Raw genomic sequence first — 20,691 nt, forward strand, 5'->3', positions numbered from 1 at the left:
CTGAGAAAGTTCAATCGCGGTATGAATATAAAGCCTGACGATTCTCATTTCAGTTTATGAAAGGTTGTCTATATTTACGATACGCCAACTTATTAGGTTTTACTATCGACCGTACGATGAACATTTTTCTCCCGAAGTGAAACTCGGTTTCCGTATATTATTCTTTTTCTCTATCAACAGCTTTTATTACTCGCCATCGACTGATTGAAACCAGGTATCTCTTTTCCAGGTTAAACTTGCAAACTTGCTGCAACGTGGAATGTATGCATTGAATATTAATATATTACGATGATCATTATTTTATCAAAATGTACTTACGTTTTTCAATAAAATTATGTGTACAGTTTTCTCAATATAATAAATATTTTTGAATAAATTACAATAGATTGAATAGAAAGGTCAGTATTCAAATAATATTATATACATACATTATAAAAATAGTAATTATCATGTATAGTATTGTACAGTATTTGCGAAAAAATAGTTTTTTAAATCACATGTTCTTCTGTGCGAATGATAATTCACTATTTCAACATTTCTAAAAATACTTGGAAATGTAAAGTGTATAAATACAACACAATTCTATCGAAACACGTCTAAATTTACTTTCATGCTAATAATATGATATTTATTAATATAAATTGAATGTGTTTGAACAATGCTTATCACACAGTTTCATAATATGTTACATTCGAAAGGAATTAATTGTATATATGTATAAAAAACATACTATAATATTATACAATGTTTCATGTCTCATTCATTTAAATAAATCTTCCATTCTGATTTCTACAAGATTGTTCTATTGGTGAAACAAAAAGAAAAGAAAAATTAAAAATCCTTTCTGAAATTTTCTCCATCCGAATGGAAAAGAAATTATAATGTTGTTTCTGTCAGATTAACGTTTATATAGTAATTATGAAATATTTATTAACGTTTATATAGTAATTATGAAATATTTATTAACGATTATATAAGTAATTATGGAATATTTATTCAAGCAAGCACATATAGAAAATTCAAAGTCCACGTAACAATTTAAATACAAAGCTCTGTGTTCTCCGTATAATCAAACTCAAGAGAAATCAAGAGAAATCAAGGTTAAAATTACTTTGGCATTAATGTTACTTCAACTTTCTCGCAATATTCTTCACGTTGATGTGTCTCACCTTTACTAGGTTCAGATCTTCCATCATATAAAAGGTGACCACGTCCATCCGCGGCACAGCCACAAGACGCTTCGTTTCTGATATTTATCGAACGTATCTGCGGAATATAGCGAGTACGTCCAGTATAACAATATCTATTTTCCGGGTGGCGATGCGGGATGAGCAGAGAAGCTTGGCGAACGGGGGCGAAACGAAATGGAATGAATCGGAGAGAAGAACTACTATACGATGACGTTGACGACGACGTGTTGGTCTGTCGTAAATGGAATCCCGGGATGGAAGATAAATAAAATGAAACGAAAGAATATAGGATGACCGTCGAACAAGGAGAATAACACGTCATTGACGCGACTATCCAACTAACATTGCGTGATTGCAGCGCTGACTGTCCAACTCGTCTCCTCGTTTATATTCATTCATTTCATTGTTAAATGATAATTACTTTATTACTCTTACGTTTGTCAGTTATAATCATATCAGTTATTAATCACCATCGTCAGTAAGAAGTAATTTCACTCTTTCTATGTTTGTTCGTTGTAATTTCATTAACTTTTCGACAACAATGAGAAAATTTACATAAATTTCTATAAAAGTATTCAATTTGTTTTTTTTTTTATACACAATCAGCTATGCCATGCTATAAATATAATTCTTTGTTTTATATTATTTTATTATTTTATATTAAACTTGTAATGTTTTATATTTCACTATTATATATCTTGTACACTATAGTATCATCTTATACACTAGTATCATTTTATTGTATGATTTACTTCTTTGTTTCGTATTATTCAAACTTCTCATTTCATATTTTAAAGTTGATGCTACATTGACTTCCGTCATGAAGATGAATGGATTTTTTAACAGTTCTCGACGACTTATACGATACGTAGAAGCTGTCGCTGAGGAGTTAATTATTTCATTTCATTCATAATTTCTAAGTTAAAAATAAGTTTATTCGCTCAAATTTGACATGAATTTATTTCTGTGCAATATTCGTTGATTCTATTAATAAAACGCAAGGCGTAAATAAAATATAAGGTGAAGTTCGGGGAAGTTCTGGCATTTCCTTCATAACAAAAGAGTTCTTCTGTAAAATTAAAAATACAAAAATAAAGAGACATCAAAGGAAAAGAAAGATCTTTCACATTGAAAGGAAAGACTTTTTCCTGTAATCTGTTATTTGCGAGCATTTCTATGGGAGTTTGTAGAAAACTTTTTTCTATCTTTCTCTTCAGTCGTAAAAATAAAACAAACTTTATTTAGCTCTTTAATGATTACATAAAGCAGAGGGAAAGAAGTATGAAGTATATAAACGAAGAACTAAAATAAATAAAAATAAGGGAAACAATTTAAAAGTTATAATTATAATGAAATATGGAAAAGAATCTCTTGTATAAATGTAAATTATAACTTCTAGTCTTGTTAAAATACTTTGCAATAAAAAGGTAATTAAGTTTTTTGAAATTTTTAGCTATTATTATTATATACTATTAGTATAATATTTTATTATTTCTATTAGTATAATATTATATTATTTTATTATAATTAATATTATAATAATTTATAATATTATAATAAATTTATATTATAATTAATATTATTATATTTATTTATTATAATTAACATTATATTATTACCATTAGTATAATATTATATTATTTTGTTCAAATATAATATTAGTATTAGTATAGTATATTATATTAATACAGTATACTAACATTATTGTATTGGTATCATTAGTAAACTGCGGAAGTTTACACAGTTATGGACTAATTGAATTAAGTTTAAAGAATTTAAACCTAAATCTACCTTCTGTACATTTTTGTCCCATAAATGTATAAATATATCCGCAGTCGAATTATTATTATTATTATTATTATTATTTGGCAACGAAAAGTTTCTGCAAACGTTAAATTACCCCACCGTTGTAAAATATTCCAACAAAGCTACTGCCGTAAAGTTCAAGCGTTAAAATTCAACGTTGCACGCAATTCCTGCCATCTCTCTCAGCGCAGCACCGGCAGAGAATCGCTTCGACGATTCAACAAGCGACAGACAGTTAAATTGAATTTCGCGATACAGGTACCGTAGGCTTCTTTCAAGTACAAAGCCGACCGAAACTAGTTCGCATCGCCCGAAACCTGTTGATGGAACGAGCTTCGCGAGAGCGCGCTCGCCAAAACACAACTTCACGGTTCTTCCAATAACGCGATACTTCGTTCCCCCTAGTTTTCACGCATTTTTCAGTGAAACGTCTCTCGTTTCGCCAGACGTTTCACCCGGCCGCTACCTGTCACGTGTTGACGCGTGCACGGCGAGAAATACAGGAGACAGGGCCAGAGAACAGGAGGAGGAGACTAAAATGAAAGAAAGATCCGGAGACAGGATGGTTTGCAACGAGACGCGAGCGACGCTCATTAAGCTGCCTCGCGCAGAGCACGCGAGAGATGGAAGAAACAGTGAAAGGGTGTTCGAGTCAGGGGTGAGGAGTCAATAGTTTTCACGCGCGGCAACGTGCCGCCGGCATTTAAATGTATTTTATTTAACAGGTGAACGCGCGAGGCGGTTCAAAGCTTTGAGCTTCCTCTAGCGATGGGATCAAGTTTTGTATACGAAATCAAGTCACGTTTGGTACAAAATGGAGGGGTCCTTAGGATTCAATTGTTGCTCATCGGGGATGATATTAAATTAGGTAAATTAGACACTTGGCGCAATTCCATCGGGAGGTTTATATTTTTATTTAGTTTCTACTATGCTAATTTTCTACATCTCGCTATAACTAAAATCAATCCTCTGCGATGTTTAATCTGGAACAAGGACACACAGATTCCATGTTTCATTTCTGAATAAATAACTGACACTTCACAGAATTATATAAATAATATAAATTTTCATCTATTTCAATCCCTGTAATATCTCGACATTGAACCTGAATATATATTTCAGCTCACTTAAATAAGATGTTTCTGCTTTTTATTTTATACTAATTAGCTATTCTTTTAACTGCATTTATCATATTTAAATTAAAATGATTCACTTGAATTGTATTTTACAAATATTTACAATAATTCAGAACCATGTAAATACTTATGTTATGAAATTGATAATTATAAAACTGATTTATATTATTCACGCTAATTGTTTTGAAATCCTGAAACACGCACCTGTATTTGTAACTATCATTATATACTTTATTGTGCAAATAAATTAAATCTCTTAAAAGTAATCGAATTCTAAGTATCCATTATTACAAGCTTACTAAAATTATCAATTAATTATTGTGGACTACTTTTCATCAGAAGTAAATCATATAACTCCAGAGAACAGAATAAATAATAATTTTCGATACAAATGAAATTACAATGTTGTATTACTGTTATATTACTGAAATATATTTATCAATAAGAATAACACTTTCCGATTTAGCCACATTATAATTAGACTCTAATTTAAGTATATTATGTATCTGTATTCGTCAAAATGTCTGAAGAGGATCGTTCAAAGACAATTCAATTTTCATTTCTTCGGTAGCTATATGAGACTCGAACGTTGTTTACATGATATAAATCGTACTTAGTTCATACTTGATCCCATCACTAGCTTTCTCCTTCGACGCTTTCTCTTCAGCTTTACTCCCTTCCCTTTCTCCCGGCTCGTCGACCGTCTTATTGAGAATACTCGTTAATTACATGCCCATCCCTTTGCGCGACCTTTTCACTTGCCCTCGCGCTCGCACAGCGACCATTCCTCCCTCGTTCCTCTCGTTTCCGAGCTCTCTCGCAGACGTTCGCCTCGTGGCAGCGAGCTCAAAGTAACGCGGCACAGAAGAATACGGTTTTTCAGGTTAGGCGAGCCGGAAAAGAGGCGGCGGGAGCGAATTTCCTTCGATGAACGGCTGTTCCTTCCAATTCTTCGTGTCTTCCGGCCCTTTGACTTTGTATTTTCTTCGTTGCTCAAATCGGTCGAACGTGGAGACGATAAAACCGGGCCGGCATGATGAACGACACAACGTGGCCACCCTCCGTGTTTCAGAGCTCGCTCTCTCTCTCTCTCTCTTTCTCTCTCTGTTTGCTTGCTAATGGGGATGGGTGAAATTTGTCGGAAATTAAGGAAGTGGAATATCCTTCGATGCGCGAGCCCACGGTTTATCGCGTTTATTAATCTGGCCCTTTCCTGGCGGAGGTCTTTGAACTGCTGAGATTTCTTTCAGAAATGATTATTTCCTGCGTTTAATTGGTATACGAAGAAGATAGTTGTTCATCTGTGTTTTTATCGAGAGTTGGGTGTTGATTATTTCATGCTGTTAGATGTCATGATCTATTGTAATATTATAAATACTTCAATTCAATATTATAAATACCTCCTTTGAATTTATGAAATCGTAGAATCGAGCTTGAGACATAATAATGTAGAAATATTAAATAAATCTTTGAAATTATAATCTGTCAATATATTTGTTCCAAGTTTCTTTCGTAGTTCCAGTAAATAAAAAATAGTATTTAATGATATAAATTGACTAAGAAGAACTGCAAATAAAAATGCTACATTAACGCAACGTTTAGTTTTTAACAAACTAAAAATGGTTTGTTTCATAAGATTGAAATATAATCTTCTTTAAATATTGATGGAAATTGTTTAAGTTATACAATACCCGTTATAATTACGGTTTCATGAAGATTACACGGTAAAAAAAAAGAATTTACAACATATACAACATTGTAACGTATAATGAAATAAGATACTTTGTAAGGTTTTAATAAGTTGAATTCAATTTGAAATCCAACACCAAGGTTCTTCTGTAAATCAATATTACTAGTGGAATTTCATAATTCGTAAGATAGAAGTTATTAGTATTAATAAACTCTCGTATGTAACGGTAATAAGCTTGTAATAAAACAAACGAAACTTTTTAGATAAATTGTACAAATTACAAGTCACTTTGTTACTCTATTTTATTTAAAATTCAAACAGAAGGAAGTTTGAAAGATAAACGACAATTATAAAATGGAATTATATTTAACAAGTTGATAAAAAAATATCCAACATAAAAATTATATATAAAATATATATATTATATATATTATATATAATATACATTTAACAAATAAAATATATATATTATATATATTATATATAATATACATTTAACAAGTAAAATATATATATTATATATAATATACATTTAACAAGTTGATAAAAAAATATACAACATAAAAATTATATATACATGCTAATATCGCACAGGCAATTTTAAACACTCAGTACATACTATACTTTTGGAATTCAAATTTTCATTGGAAAATAATTCCCCACGTGAAAACTTTCACGTCTATCGGGATTTTTCTTTCGCAAAATTATCATATCTCCGACCATTTTGATAGTTCCGTTTCAAAACAGGACACGACGGCAGACATCGAGAAATGAGCTAATCGATTTGACAAGGTACTCCCCGAACAACCATTATATTCGGTATGTCCGTGTACGAACAACACGATATCAGCTTTCTGAAACACTAAGCGCGAGAGGAGGGACCAGCATCCATTTATTCATAGCGCTTCATAAATAAATGTATGAAAGTAGCGACGGCGTAGCGGGGCGAGCAGCTACCTGGCCGCTCATCTTCCTCCATCGCGATTCTACATAAAGGTAAGTTACCTTTTTCGAGTTGTATACATTTATTGCACGATAAGCAAGAAATCCAACAGGCGTGGGTTTTAACATCGCTGGCGAGTGAGCTTTTTTACAGGACGGACCATTTAACTGGGATCGCAAAGGAATCCCGTTTCGAAGTATGAAAGCACCAAAGAGAGAGAGAGAGAGAGAGAGAGAGAGAGAGAGAGAGAGAGAGAGTGAGCTCTCCTCGTAATTTATATACCGGTTGGAATTGAAAAGATTCACGTGTGCCTGCATCGCGGCCACGAATATACGGTTAGCTTTATGCCGAACTACGGTAAAACGCGACACGTGGCTGGAATACGAAGTCGTGGACATGATTTAGCATAAACGCGAGAATTTCAAGTTCCAAAGCAGAAATAAATCTTCCATCCAGCGATATTAACTCTGAATATTGAGTTCGCTGTTGCGAGAATGCTTTGCAAAGGGGGAAGAATGTTTTAACGCAGTGGAATTTAAGTGTCGTGGGTTATTATAAACGAATTTGTTGTTAGAGTTTCGTCTGTGTTTACAAGAATAGAAGATCATTAATTAACTTTGCGTGATATCGTAAATGTAACCATATTGCGGAAACTTTATTTAACACAATTACTCACTGTAATTGCTATATATACATATATATATTGTATTGCTATATATATATTGTATTACTATTATTATAATATATAATTAATATTATAATAATAATAGTAATAATATATATAGTATTACTCTTATTGTAATATATAATTATTATATTAATAATATATAATTAATATTATAATAATAATAGTAATACTATATATATATATTATTATTATTTTAATATTAATTATATATTATTAATATATAATTAATATTATATATATTTATTAATTAATTTACTAATAATATTACAATTAATATTGTAATATTATTACATTATGGAAATACTACTAATATATACATAATGTACATAATTACGTCATTTCATGTGGAAAACTGTATGTTTAATATCACTCGATAACATTCTGTTTCTATCTTACTTTTGAAAAACTATCTAATTTTTTTGAAAAATTTTCAATAATTGATAAAATCTAACATTCTATGTATATTATACGTAAAATGAATTTATTATATACACAGGGAACGAAAAGTGTCCAAAATTGAGCAAAATTAGATAGATCTTTAATTTTAATTTAATTCTATCATTTCTAATGATTTAACTCTATTGATTTCTATAGTTAACTCTATTGATTTTTATTGCTTCACTGCTGTATTTCATTGACACACCAATGCAAAATTACAATTATTTATGTGTTCAAATTACTGCATCTCTATAACTATTCATTTCGTATTCGTTTCGATCACTTCACTAATGTAAATCGAATTCAATTACTTTTGATAATCAACAATTAAACGTGCAAATGAACAAATATTTAGTAGTAGTGAATTATTAGAATACATAACAACATGTAATTATTCCTAGTGCATTATTCACACAAATCTAAATTAGTTCATATTTTCAAAATAATTTTTATCGTTTCTTATATAAAGATAATTCGCAGTTTTAAGATATTTAGTAGAATGCAAGACTATGATGTATGTTCGACAAATTTATGTTGTTCAAAATAAATTACAAACGACAAGATAAATTATACGATTTATGAAATAGCAATTTAAAAACGGCAATGTGTATTCGACAATTATTGCTTTCCATTCGTATCTGTTTTCATTATTAGAATAAAATGGAACTCAGCAAAATTGAAACTTTCACTCACTAAAATGTAAAAATCCTACAATTTCTAAGAAACTTTTTCCAAATGAAATAGAATTGAAAGAAACGAAACTGGACGTCTCAGTAACGTGCTGTAAGTAGTATGAAATCAACCAGTATTCAACGCGTTTCAAAAAAGAAACAATAATCGCGCGTAAACCTTTATCTCGGTGAATTACTTCAATAAACACCCCTCGTTTCTCGCAACGCGGGCAACAAATGCCGCGAAACTGGCACTCGTTTTTACAACTTGCACCTCTGATGATGCTTAAGCAAATTCCACTTAAAGATTTACACGGAGCGAATAAAGTGGCGAACAAAAAGAGGACGTATCGTTGATTGCGCAAAGGGTTAAGATTATGTACAAAGAACGATGAAGAAGAAAGAAACGAATGAGAGAGAAAGAGAAACTGAAAGAACGGAAGCTTTTGTTCTGTGTTTCGAGTTATTCCCAAAGGACAGATTAACCCATGCTGTCTTTCACCCTTTTGGAAAGGGTGGGTAGCGATGGGGGGAAGAAAGGAAATAACAAGTATAGAAGGTGAGTGGCACAAGGTAGAAAACTTGGCTGGTTGTACGCTGCCTAGTTTACAATACAGGATTAAGCCAGAGACCGCGCTCCCCTTGCTTCACTGCTTCTGTGAGCAAAACTTAAAGCTCTTGATAAGCTCTCCGGTTCTCTTTCTCGCTCTTCAACTACGCAAATCCCCCACTTTCTCAGGTACTTCCACCGCGCTTCCTTTTACCTGTCTACACAACCGTACCGTTCGAACGAAAATACTTTGCTCCGTCGAAACGAAACATTTGTATGTCCGCCTACGTTCGTGGCACAACGGACGATTGAAAACACGAAGAATACAGTCACAATTGTCGGGAACGAAGCCGTCGGGGGGACGAGGCTTGAATCTACGCGTCGCTTTTATTTTAATTTCAACTTTTTTTCTTTTTTTTTTTCGTCAGAGAGACAGAAGTAAAAAATTCTTAGTATGCTTGGTTTCGAGACAATATTTGTGGGAAGCTTTCCTCCTTCTCGATTATTTGATGACAAATTTAACTTGAACTTTATAAATTCTTAAAATATTCTTAATCATTCTTAAAAAATTCTTTTGTTCCTTCTGTATAATTTTTAAAGATTTTAAGTAACATTATATTCGAAAATAAACAAACAATAACATAAATATAACAAACAATAAAATAAACATTTAATATAAACAGTATCTAAATAAAAATATACATAATTTCTTTTAATTCACTTCAATTCGTTCACTTAATTCCACATCATTTCTTTTTCACAATGCAAATTTCTCCATATCATTATCAAATTCCTTTTGTTTCAATTTAAAACACCATTAAAAGCTACATTAAAAATTAAAAGCTACATATGAAGTTTTTACAAAGGAAAAATATAATGAGTACAATTTCGTGTTGCTTTTTTGATTTTAATGTTTAAAAATTAATGATAGCTAATATCTAACGTACGGTAATAATTTTATCTCCCTTAATGTTTTATAAGGGAAATAAAAATATATATTACTTAATATATATTACTTAATATAATATTACTTAAATATATAGTACTTATACTAATATATATTACTTAAATATATTATTTAAGGAAACCCCATGTCTAAATTTAATGAAAGAATCGGTTTTAATAATATCTGATTGGTTGACAAAGTATTTGATTTCAAAATTGTTCTAAAATAAAATACCACCGTGTCGTTCTCTTATGATCTTCATTATGTCTTCCTAAAAAATATATCCAAGAAATTTAAAAGATCGTATATAAATATTCTTCATATATACCAATTCAAATTTTGTGTGAAAATCCTAGTTTCCTAAAACAGGTTTTAAAGAAATAGAATTTAAATGGAGACTTATTAAAAAATTATATAACAATAATTATATTTTTATTATTTTGTGTGAAAATCCTAGTTTCTCGAAACAGCTTTTAAAGAAATAGAATTTAAATGGAGACTTATTGAAAAATTATAACGAATATTCTACCTTGTTTCCTATATTTCAATTTTTCCACCAATTTTTATAATTACATAATTATTTCCATAATTTTTAATTTTACACATGAAAATAATTACATAACTATTTCCACACAATTTTTATATTGTATAGAAATAACCTTCTTATCTATAATTTTATTAATTTTTGCAAAAGCACATGACGAATAATCAGAGTTGACAATTATAATTATCGAACCTTCATTCAGCCCAACGTTCCTAAATAACTAATCGTTTGCAAAAATCGCGTTATTAAAATAATTCGTAGCGCGAATCCGATTGTCCATTGTATAAGAGAAATAATAATCGGGCCAGACCTCGAGACACACGCGCGGTAACGTCGCGGGAGACTTCGGAAATATGATTTCATATATGAAATTACGGTTGTGTCTCGGGGAGGAAAATAAGATCAGCCTAAGTCGAGCACATTGTCCTGCGCTGCTGGTGATACCTAAGGGGTGGTTTTCCAGTCACATGTCCGAAAGAAATACTAGCTATAGGCTACGTGGGATAGATATAATGTTATGGTACGTTGACCACCACGGCCCATGTAGTTCCCGGGATGTCAGTGATACCACGCTACGCTGGATTTACTTCTCGTCCCCTTCGCCCTTCTTCCACCCCCGTTTTTACTTCCCTCCACCGACGTAGCTACGTACATCATTCCCTTTTGCATTCTTCATTCCGGCCGATGTTGTAAAAACGCTGGCCCGGCGCAACGGCGTAATCCAATTAGCCTGTTTCTTCTTCCGCCGACAAATTAAGCGTAGTGCTTCGCTGAATAAATGTCTTCGTGGCTCCCATTCGAATATCGTTCCTTTAAACGCGATTATGCTGTCTAATTGCGAAATTTATGCTTCAAAGCTGTCGGAGTAATTTGCTCGAAAGTTTTCTGAACCTGTTAATTCGCGGAGAATGTACACGTATATCTGACTCGTTTCGTGATAATGTACGGAACGTTAACAAAATGACGGAATTATCAGCGAATTCTTCACCCCATTGAAACATCGCTTCTTCGTTTAAGAAATTTTGTGCTTTGAAGTAATTTATTGGAACATTTCGAAAGTTGGTTCGTATTGAGAAGATATTGTATATATGTACATTTGACTTTCTTCTGTAATTTTATGGTGTGAAGATTGTAAAAATGAATTATATAATTGATGAATATATTTTTGTCATTTGTGAACATTGTGGAGAAACATATGTGGTTATAGAATGAGAACTTTCAAATGCAATATTAATATGAAATCAATGTTCCTTTCGGTTAGACAATTTTACGAATCGTTTAATTTGTTCAAACTCTCTGACATAATTTTGGTATTTAATCTATTATTATTCAGTACGATTCAAGAATTTAAATAACACATACAATGTGTCTCATATGAAATACACGAAATTAATTAACTCTAATGTACGCACGATTGTTATCCAAATCTTAATTAACATCAAAATTTAATTTTCACCAATTGAAACGAGCATGTTAATACATCAAAAGACAATTAATTCAAGAACACGTGAAGTAATAATCTTTCAAACATCATCGCGTCTGAAAATCAATAAAAGTAGTTGTACGAATATCTAACTTTCTAGTTGCACGATCCAGTTGGCAAATTAAATTAATGTCTATTCTACTTTTTCAAATATCTAAACAGATGTATCTACAATCCTCGGAACTGTCGGAATATAAATGGTACTCGCGCAAGATTTCCAAAATCACGCTTCATGCGCCATGCCCAAGCAAACGCGCGCAAATACACCGGCAGAATAGAGATTCGGTATATCCGTGTGCTCCGAAACTGCATAAATCAGTTACGTTCTACAAATAGAGCGATCTCTCGCAATATCCGTTATCTGCCGCAACAATCTCCTTGCGCTTTTACATTTCCTGTACCTGGGAAAGAGACCCTATTTCCCATGTCCACGAATCGGAATTTATCGCGGGGTGGATGGGGAAGGGAGAACGGCTCGCGAGATTCCCCGCGGCGGTATCGACTCGCCTGCACGCCGTTTACCCCGGCGGCTACATTATTTAAATCCGTCCCCGCTATCGATTTACACGTCTCATACGTAAACGTCGATCTAATTTCCATTTCGGTGTGGCGATGCGGCGCGAAATAAAAGGTTATCCGAGCTGCGGCTGAAACGACGCGTTCCTTATCCGCTGGCGAGCGGCGACACGTCGCGTTTTCATTCTTCGGGAAAGGCGAACTGTTATTGCAAATAGGCGAGGTCGTTGTAGAAATCCCGCCGGCTATCGGAGATATCGCGCGGCCTGGCTTCGCGACGCGAGCGAATAATTTTCCCATAGGAGAGCACGGCTACCGAGTGTATCGCGACATTCGAATCTGGGATACCGCGTGAGACTGCTTCGTCGACGATGGCCGTTTAAGTCTGACGTCACGTGCGAGAATTCTTAATCCCGGATCGCTAGATTCCACGGCACCACCACGTGCAACTATTCCACGCTGGCGCAATTTCATTTGGCCAGGCTCGATCAGTCAGAATCGGCCGGTCTGTCGTGCGCTGGATGTTTGTACTGCGTAGAATTTGAGAAATCGAGAACATTGTTGTGTTTGGTAGTGACGTGACGGAGGAATGGAAGTTTGTAATTGATATTTTGTATGTTTTCAGGAGGAATTTCGTTTGTACGCGAACTTGCCAATGGAGAAATAGTCTAATCTGGACAATGTCAACAACAAGAATCGACCGTTCGTGTATTTCATAGATTGAAGATAGAATATTTACTAAACTAATTGTTCTTCGACATAAATTAAATAATAAGTGAATAAAATTATAATTTTTGTAAAAAGAGAACCGTACAGTAACAAAATCTGAGCTCGTTTTAAAGCTTGATATTTCGATTTTCAAAATTCAAGATACATATTTTTGCGAACCACTGTGAATGATATATGTAAGTGTCAGTGTCTCAGTCAAACATGCATATGTCTTGTTTACAGAGTTATGCTGAATTTCGTTCTATTATACCATAAATCAAAGACCTGCATTCGCTAGCCAACTTTCGAGCCGTGAACAATAAGTACGTATAACAAGCCTTGGAAGGAACGCGTTTTGCATTCCTCCTTTCTATTATTACAGCATCTTCACGCCATTCTAGTAAGTTTTATATCACTTGTTTCGAGAGAAGAACTGCTGTTGCAAAACTTTCTAAAGTTTCCTGGAGAGTATGTTAATGTATGGAAACTTGCAGAAATGTTGCAAAATGTAGAACAGTTGATGTTGCTTTAAAATAAGATCATATAGCATTTTATTGTTGTTACGCTCTCAGTAAGAGTGAGATTTAAATCTATGCATGAACTAGTATGCTATACACTATATAGAACCTGTTAGAATATTTAGTAAATTTTCAATTATTTATATAGAAATATGAATTTACACAGGAATCCGTAGTTTTATCATTTTATTTAAAAATACTAAAACGTTCAACTTTCACAGATTGCGAAAATACAATACATAGTATAAAAGTTGTCTAGCGTTTGTACTATCTTTCAGTAGTAATACCTCTTTTTGGTCAGGCCGACTACCACTCGCATTTCTTTTTCGATGAGCCATGGCAATAAATAATAAAAATGGTATCCCAGCTCACAATCAGTAGAATATTCACAAAAATTCGGATTCTTCGATAAAAAAGATTTAAAATTATTTATATTAAAAAAACGAACACACCTTGTGTATTATGCCACAGATAAAAAGATTTATAATTATTTTAGTTAAAACGATTTACGATTGTTCTATGTCATTATCCATTATGGAGCTCTCTTGAAAAAAGAACAAATGAAAAGTTAAAAAGAACAAAGAGGATAAAGTATTGTTGAATAAAATTCGAAAGCGAAATACAATAAAATGAGAATACATACCTTGGTATCCTACTGTTATCGACAGTTCGTGCTTTGACGTTCTTTTTTTTTCTTTTTTTTTTTTTCTATATATCGTTCATATTTTATCAGATAATCCCGCGCAATTTATTCGGAAAAATATTTCTCTGTCACGATACTCATCAATCCGTAAATAAAACAAACGCTGCCGTTATGCCCGCCGTTTGCTCCCGTAAATAAACAAAATCTTTCATTTCCACAAAATCTGCCAAAACGTTTTGCATCTTTGTAAAAACAAAAATCCAGTCGCCGCAACCATGGACCGTGAGCAACAAAACCATTTCATTAATCATTCCCTAACACGTCACGCCGTGCTGCAGCACGACTCTCCTGCATACAGTCAGTCACAGAAGTCTGCATGCATCTGTCAATATGACAAATATATTTCAAACAAAAAAAGAAACGTTCTCGACTTTTCATCTTAATTAATTTGTTGGTTAAAATTAGACTGTTTCTGAAGTGTTTGAAGACAAAGTTTTCTTACAGTTGTTTGAAAAGGCGTATAAATAAATCGAGAAGCACGATTTTGTTTTAACTTACTTGCTATTTTCTAGTAAAGAAATATAAGAAACATCGTCATTTCTTTAAAATTCAAAATATATCAGACTATTTCTCAAATATTGATAATTTAATAATAATAACAATGAAAATAGTACTTCCCAGTAAACATCATTTCTCCAAAATTATATATCCCAGTGAACATCTCATCTTTCCAAGTAGAATTTCAACTCGATGAACAAATCGATTCTCCATTTTCTTTCAGATATTAAAAGTTTTGCCAAACGCACGCAGCCTTTCGCGACCGACTGTACCCACCTATACGTACACTATCCTAAAAATCGAATGTAAATGAACACATTCGGCCGCACAACGGCAACAACAACGATCGAACTTCTCCCGGTTGCTAGCCGACGATTTCCATCGTACACCATCGTCCAACGTCCCCATAAAATAGCCGAATTCACGGAGAAAACACGGCCTCTGGTAGTAGTTACGTGGTTTTCCGGGGGGCTTTTCAACGAGTGTTGTTTTTTTCTTTTTTCTTTTCTATACAGTGCTCTTTATATATACTTACAGATAGCGCGCGCACGGCCAATCGTCGAGAGTTCCGTGCCACGGATTGACCGATTTACTCCGGGTGACGATTAAATGACGGGGCGTGTGCGTACAGGTGGAAGCGTGTCGCGTGTGTCGACAGTGTCGACACGAGGACAACAGGCCGATACGCAGCGTCCCTGATGCTGGCGATGGCGATGGCGATGGCGATGGCGGCGGCAGAAGGCCAGTGGAAGGCAACATGCCAAACTGTCAGACAGCCTAGCTTGGCGTTGGGAGGGGAAGGCAGCTCGGCTACACGTGTTCGCAGACCTCTCCCGTAAGCATCCGTATGCCAATACGGATCGTGGCATCGTGGTTGCTTGCCGTTCGCCCTTTCGCCGCCAAAACGCCTTTACGCTACGGCCATTTGATAACCCTTTAACGTCACTGTGACCTACTATGCTGCGTTTTGCACGCACGCACAGCGGTGCCGGGCCGCCCGCCGCCCGGTCTTAATCACTTTCGATCTCTCGGCTCTTCGTTTGTATCGTCGTCGGTAGTAGGCGGTGCGAGGCACCGAGACGATTCCGTGGCCACTTTCGTTGAAAGCGACGCGACGGATAGCTGCTCGATTCGCAGTGGCCTATTTCGATGTTGCGTTTCTCGCCATAAGTTAGTATTGTGTGTACGTGTGTACGTACATTCGACAAGATCCCGCTTTATACGCCAGGGTACAGATATTATAGTTCATATAATTTGGAATTCATGTCAATGAAAGACCACTGATTCTTCTTTCTGCTATGGTGGATTTATAGTGATTTATTTAAACGAAATTTTGGCTCGGATAAACATTTGGTTGAATTCTTTGGTTATAGTTGGTTGTAATTGAAACTTTTGGTTATTTAAATGGGAACATTTAGTTTATGTAAGATTCTTTTTGCTTTTCAATTCATTTCTTTCTTTTTGTGAAAATGGACTATAAGAGAGTTATGAAAGAGCTAAAAAATATCTCTTGGTATTAAAACACACAGAACTAAATAGCAATATATTTTCGTAGTAGCAGGATATATTGATAGTGGTCACTTGCTTTCGGAAAAAAGAAATATTGTATGAAAGGCTAAAATAGAAATTCTATAGCCTGATGTTAAAACTGTCTTATAGTTTTCTTTCTTCAGCAGTAAAGAAAGAGCAATAATAAATCACATTTGTACGATCTTATAAAATTCTATTCTTGCTTCTTTCTATCAACGATAATTATAATACAATCTTCATCACATTTCAAACTGATCTCGAAAGAAATTTAGAACTTCGGAAATACACTTTACAATTTATAATGTACATCTCACTAGTTAAAAAATCTGAGTAAACACACAGAGCAGCATTCTGAACATTAGAAAGAAAACATTTAGTAAACTATGCTTACTGCAATAGAAGAATTAAAACTAGGAAACTAAATACATAGAACAAATGATCTTCTCAGTGTAAGTGAACGAACGAACTATTGCACTTGCTTCTAATGTTAATAAAAACAAAATTTAGATTGGATTATTAGATTATTAGGATAGATTAAATATGATTACTAGTTCCTACCGCGATTAATAGATTAGGATAAGAAAATAGATGTAAATGTAGCCCACCATGCAACGAAAAGGCAAAGACGTAAACTGGAAGTCATCCTAAGCCTGTAGGCAAGGATTAAATGAAAGTAAATAAAAATAAAATAATAACAAAATTTAGCTTAAATTTATAAATTTAGATAGTAAATAATAATAAAACAATAACAAAATTTAGATAATAAATAAACTTAGATAATAAATTATCTAAATTAAATTTATAAATTTAGATAGTAAATTATCTAAATTAAATTTATAAATTTAGATAGTAAATTATCTAAATTAAATTTATAAATTTAGATAGTAAATAAAAATAAAATAATAAAATTTAGATAATAAATAAATTGTAGACTTCCCGAATGCAATCAGATAAATAAAACCTCGATAGAGATTCTAAATATTGTACAAAACACTATGCTTCGGCCATTTTACACATCTTTCTCATTACCTGCACTCTGTGCAATTTTGAGCTTTGAAATTCCCCACAAATCCACAAAAATCCATAGTCTACCATTTGCAAAGCAAGAGTCGTCAACGAGGAAGTATCAGGACCTCTTAAAAGAGTCGGAAGGAGAAACCACAAAACGAAACAGCGAGACAGAGGAATGAATCGTAAACCGATCGAAAGGGTCGAGAAATACGGGAAACAGAGTGAAACCGCGACACTCTCGAGAGGCTATGGAAATTCGAAGGTTGCACAGAGTCAGCGGAACGGGCAAGGGTAGGTGAGTACTTAAGGTTGAAACGTGGCGAAACGCAGCAGCGACTCCGGTATCATAGAGGCGGACATAGTTATTGCTATGCATATGGTAGCTCGAACAATAAAACGGAATAGGAACGGCGCGATAGTTTCGGTAGGTTGGGACGGGATTTTAGAGTCGGTTTTAATCGGACTATCGAGACCGTGGAACCATAAACGAACGAGGAGGGAGCGAATTGCACTGAGCCAAGCACAACTTCTTCTTTCTCCCTGGTCTTTCTTCTATTCTTTTTCCCGCGTTCATTCGCGAATTTTCAAGCAACCTGTAGTTTACGTTCCTCTCTTTCATCGACTCGTTTCTGTATCCACGATTTTCTCAGCTACTGGTATGCTAATCAACTGACTGGAGGAAGGTTCACAAAGATTAATACAAATTCTAGTCAGAACGATTTGCGTGCAGATCTTTGTACACACGTATTTCTGTTGGCATCTATTTTACAGTGACTTGCGATAGCACTCGTCATTGAAAACTTTTAGGTATATTTATTGAAATATAATTATTAAAATCATAATATGAGACATCTGGTAAAATTTTAAACTGAGTATTATACATGCATAGAAGTTACAAGATTCAGATGATGAACAAATTAGATTTATTTATTTCTGTTTGTATTTATTTTCATGTTACGTCTTGACTCTTCAATTTTATTAAAAAATGACGTTACATGACGTTACGTACTCTATAACATTTTGCAGGAATGCTCTTTCTACACTGCTCTTAGAGCAGTTCCTATTTAACTGAAATATTTTTCCATTTTTTTGTACGAGGAAATATTCAATAAACATTTTCAATAAGTATGTGCGTAACAATTTTCTTAAAAAAAAAAAAAAACGGAAAATTTTTTTCGATCTCTGCACAGCACACGTAACATCGAAAGCTGTTAACTAGTGTTTAATTAAAATGAAGAAGGGCCACAAACATCTAAACTAAACTAAAATTAAGAAGCACGGTCGACCGAAGAGCTTAATTATCGTATTCATCGTAGCTTTCAATCAGACATTATCACTTTCAGCCTTATCAACCTCAAGCTCCATTTCAATCTAATAAACACACTCAAAATTCCCGAATGCCTAATAGCGCTCCTTCTTTTCTCACGGCCCGTAAAAGTCGGTCCCGAGTCGGGCGAAGGAGAGAAGGGTAACAGACAGCGTGGGCACAATATCGCGAGATCCGCTGCATAATTATAAGACCATAATACCAAAGGAACGAGTTTACACGGTAGACGGGATTTCTGTAGTTCGCTAAAGAACGGCGAAAACCCATTATAGATAACGAGAGGCAGAAAGAGAGACAAAGTCGAGTGGCGGTGAGGTTCGCGCACCAAGTGAAATCGAGGTGCCGGTGTACGAAAGGGGCCCCCTCCGATACGCCTCCTCCAAGGATTTGCGAAACGATTCCCCGCTACGACTTTGAAGTCGTTCGCCTCTAAAGACAGAGGGAGAAATAGAGAAAGAGAAAGAGAGAGAGAGAGAGAGAGAGAGAGAGAGAAAGGGAGAAATCGAAAGAGAACGAGAGGAGGTTGGTAGTCGTCGCTTGCATCTCCTCGGCCATCGCCGCCAGTAAAATGACATCTCCGAAGGAGGAAAGTAGAGTGGATATCCGGTGTGCTCCATGCAATTGGAAACTTTTAGTAAATGTAAACCGTTTCGTGCTCGAGTAGATACAATCCGGTGCTAACCCGGTATCCGCTACGCTGCTGTTCCCTTTAACCCCGCTTTTAAATCTCTCCACCCCTGCCCCTTTCTTAGCCGTACGTACGAGATCCGAACGGCACCGGGCCTCTGGCCATTGAATTAGAATCACTCCTAATTTTTCCAACGTTTCGTCATTTTCTTTTGAATTTGAACGAAAATTCACAACTTTCACTAACTTTGGTCACTAATTATTAATGATATTAGGTATATAATGTATATACAGAATCTTAATAGACGATCATTCACTATTCTGGTAATATAAAAATATTATGAATGAAGAAACATATTATATTTCTAATTTATTTCATGTATTTATTATCAAATTAAGTTTCGAATTTCTCCAAAAAGAAATAACTATACCGTAAGTAACTATATTAACGTATTATAGCCTTGTTCATACTGTAACTAACTATACTACCGTAAGTATTTTATATTACCGTATTATAGTCTTGTTTATATCTTCAAAATGTGATAATAGTTACTGATCCATCTTGCATAAATAATAATAGTTATTCTTCTATATTGAATATCTCTCGTTGAATATTTATAATTTTTCTTCAAAGTCCTTTTAAATGTTAAAAAGTAACAATAATAGCCATCGTGCTATGTCAGTTAACTTTTATCGAATAACTTTTAAATAAATTCTCGTTTCAACTAGAATCATTGAGAATTGAGAATTGCAGAACAATCAATCGAATAATTCTTCTTTCAAGCTGAGAAGAAAGAAAACAACAGCAACGTTTCGATTAACGAACGCAGAATTATCATTTCACGTGGCTCGACACTAATAGAATTATAGTGTAATAATAATTATTCTTCTATATTGAATATCTCTCGTTGAATATTCATAATTTCTCTTCAAAGTCCTTTTAAATGTTCAAAAGTAACAATAATAGCCATCGTGCTATGTCAGTTAACTTTTATCGAATAACTTTTAAATAAATTCTCGTTTCAACTAGAATCATTGAGAATTGAGAATTGCAGAACAATCAATCGAATAATTCTTCTTTCAAGCTGAGAAGAAAGAAAACAACAGCAACGTTTCGATTAACGAACGCAGAATTATCATTTCACGTGGCTCGACACTAATAGAATTA

General features: G+C 34.0%; 1 protein-coding gene across 1 annotated transcript in view; it reads right to left on the reverse strand.

Annotated features, from left to right (window-relative positions):
* Positions 1-1,111: 1,111 nt before the first annotated feature.
* LOC122538403 overlaps positions 1,112-20,691 on the reverse strand; it is a gene marked incomplete at its 3' end in the record, with an annotated part of 71,548 nt that continues 51,968 nt past the window's right edge. The window contains exon 2 of the mRNA XM_043672439.1: positions 1,112-1,266. Within this exon, the coding sequence (XP_043528374.1) occupies positions 1,112-1,266 (155 nt within the window). The remainder of the gene's footprint in view (positions 1,267-20,691) is intronic.

Source organism: Frieseomelitta varia, unplaced genomic scaffold, assembly GCF_011392965.1.
Source record: "Frieseomelitta varia isolate USP_RPSP 00005682 unplaced genomic scaffold, Fvar_1.2 scaffold_993, whole genome shotgun sequence".
In the NCBI taxonomy this organism is placed as follows: Eukaryota; Metazoa; Arthropoda; class Insecta; order Hymenoptera; family Apidae; genus Frieseomelitta; species Frieseomelitta varia.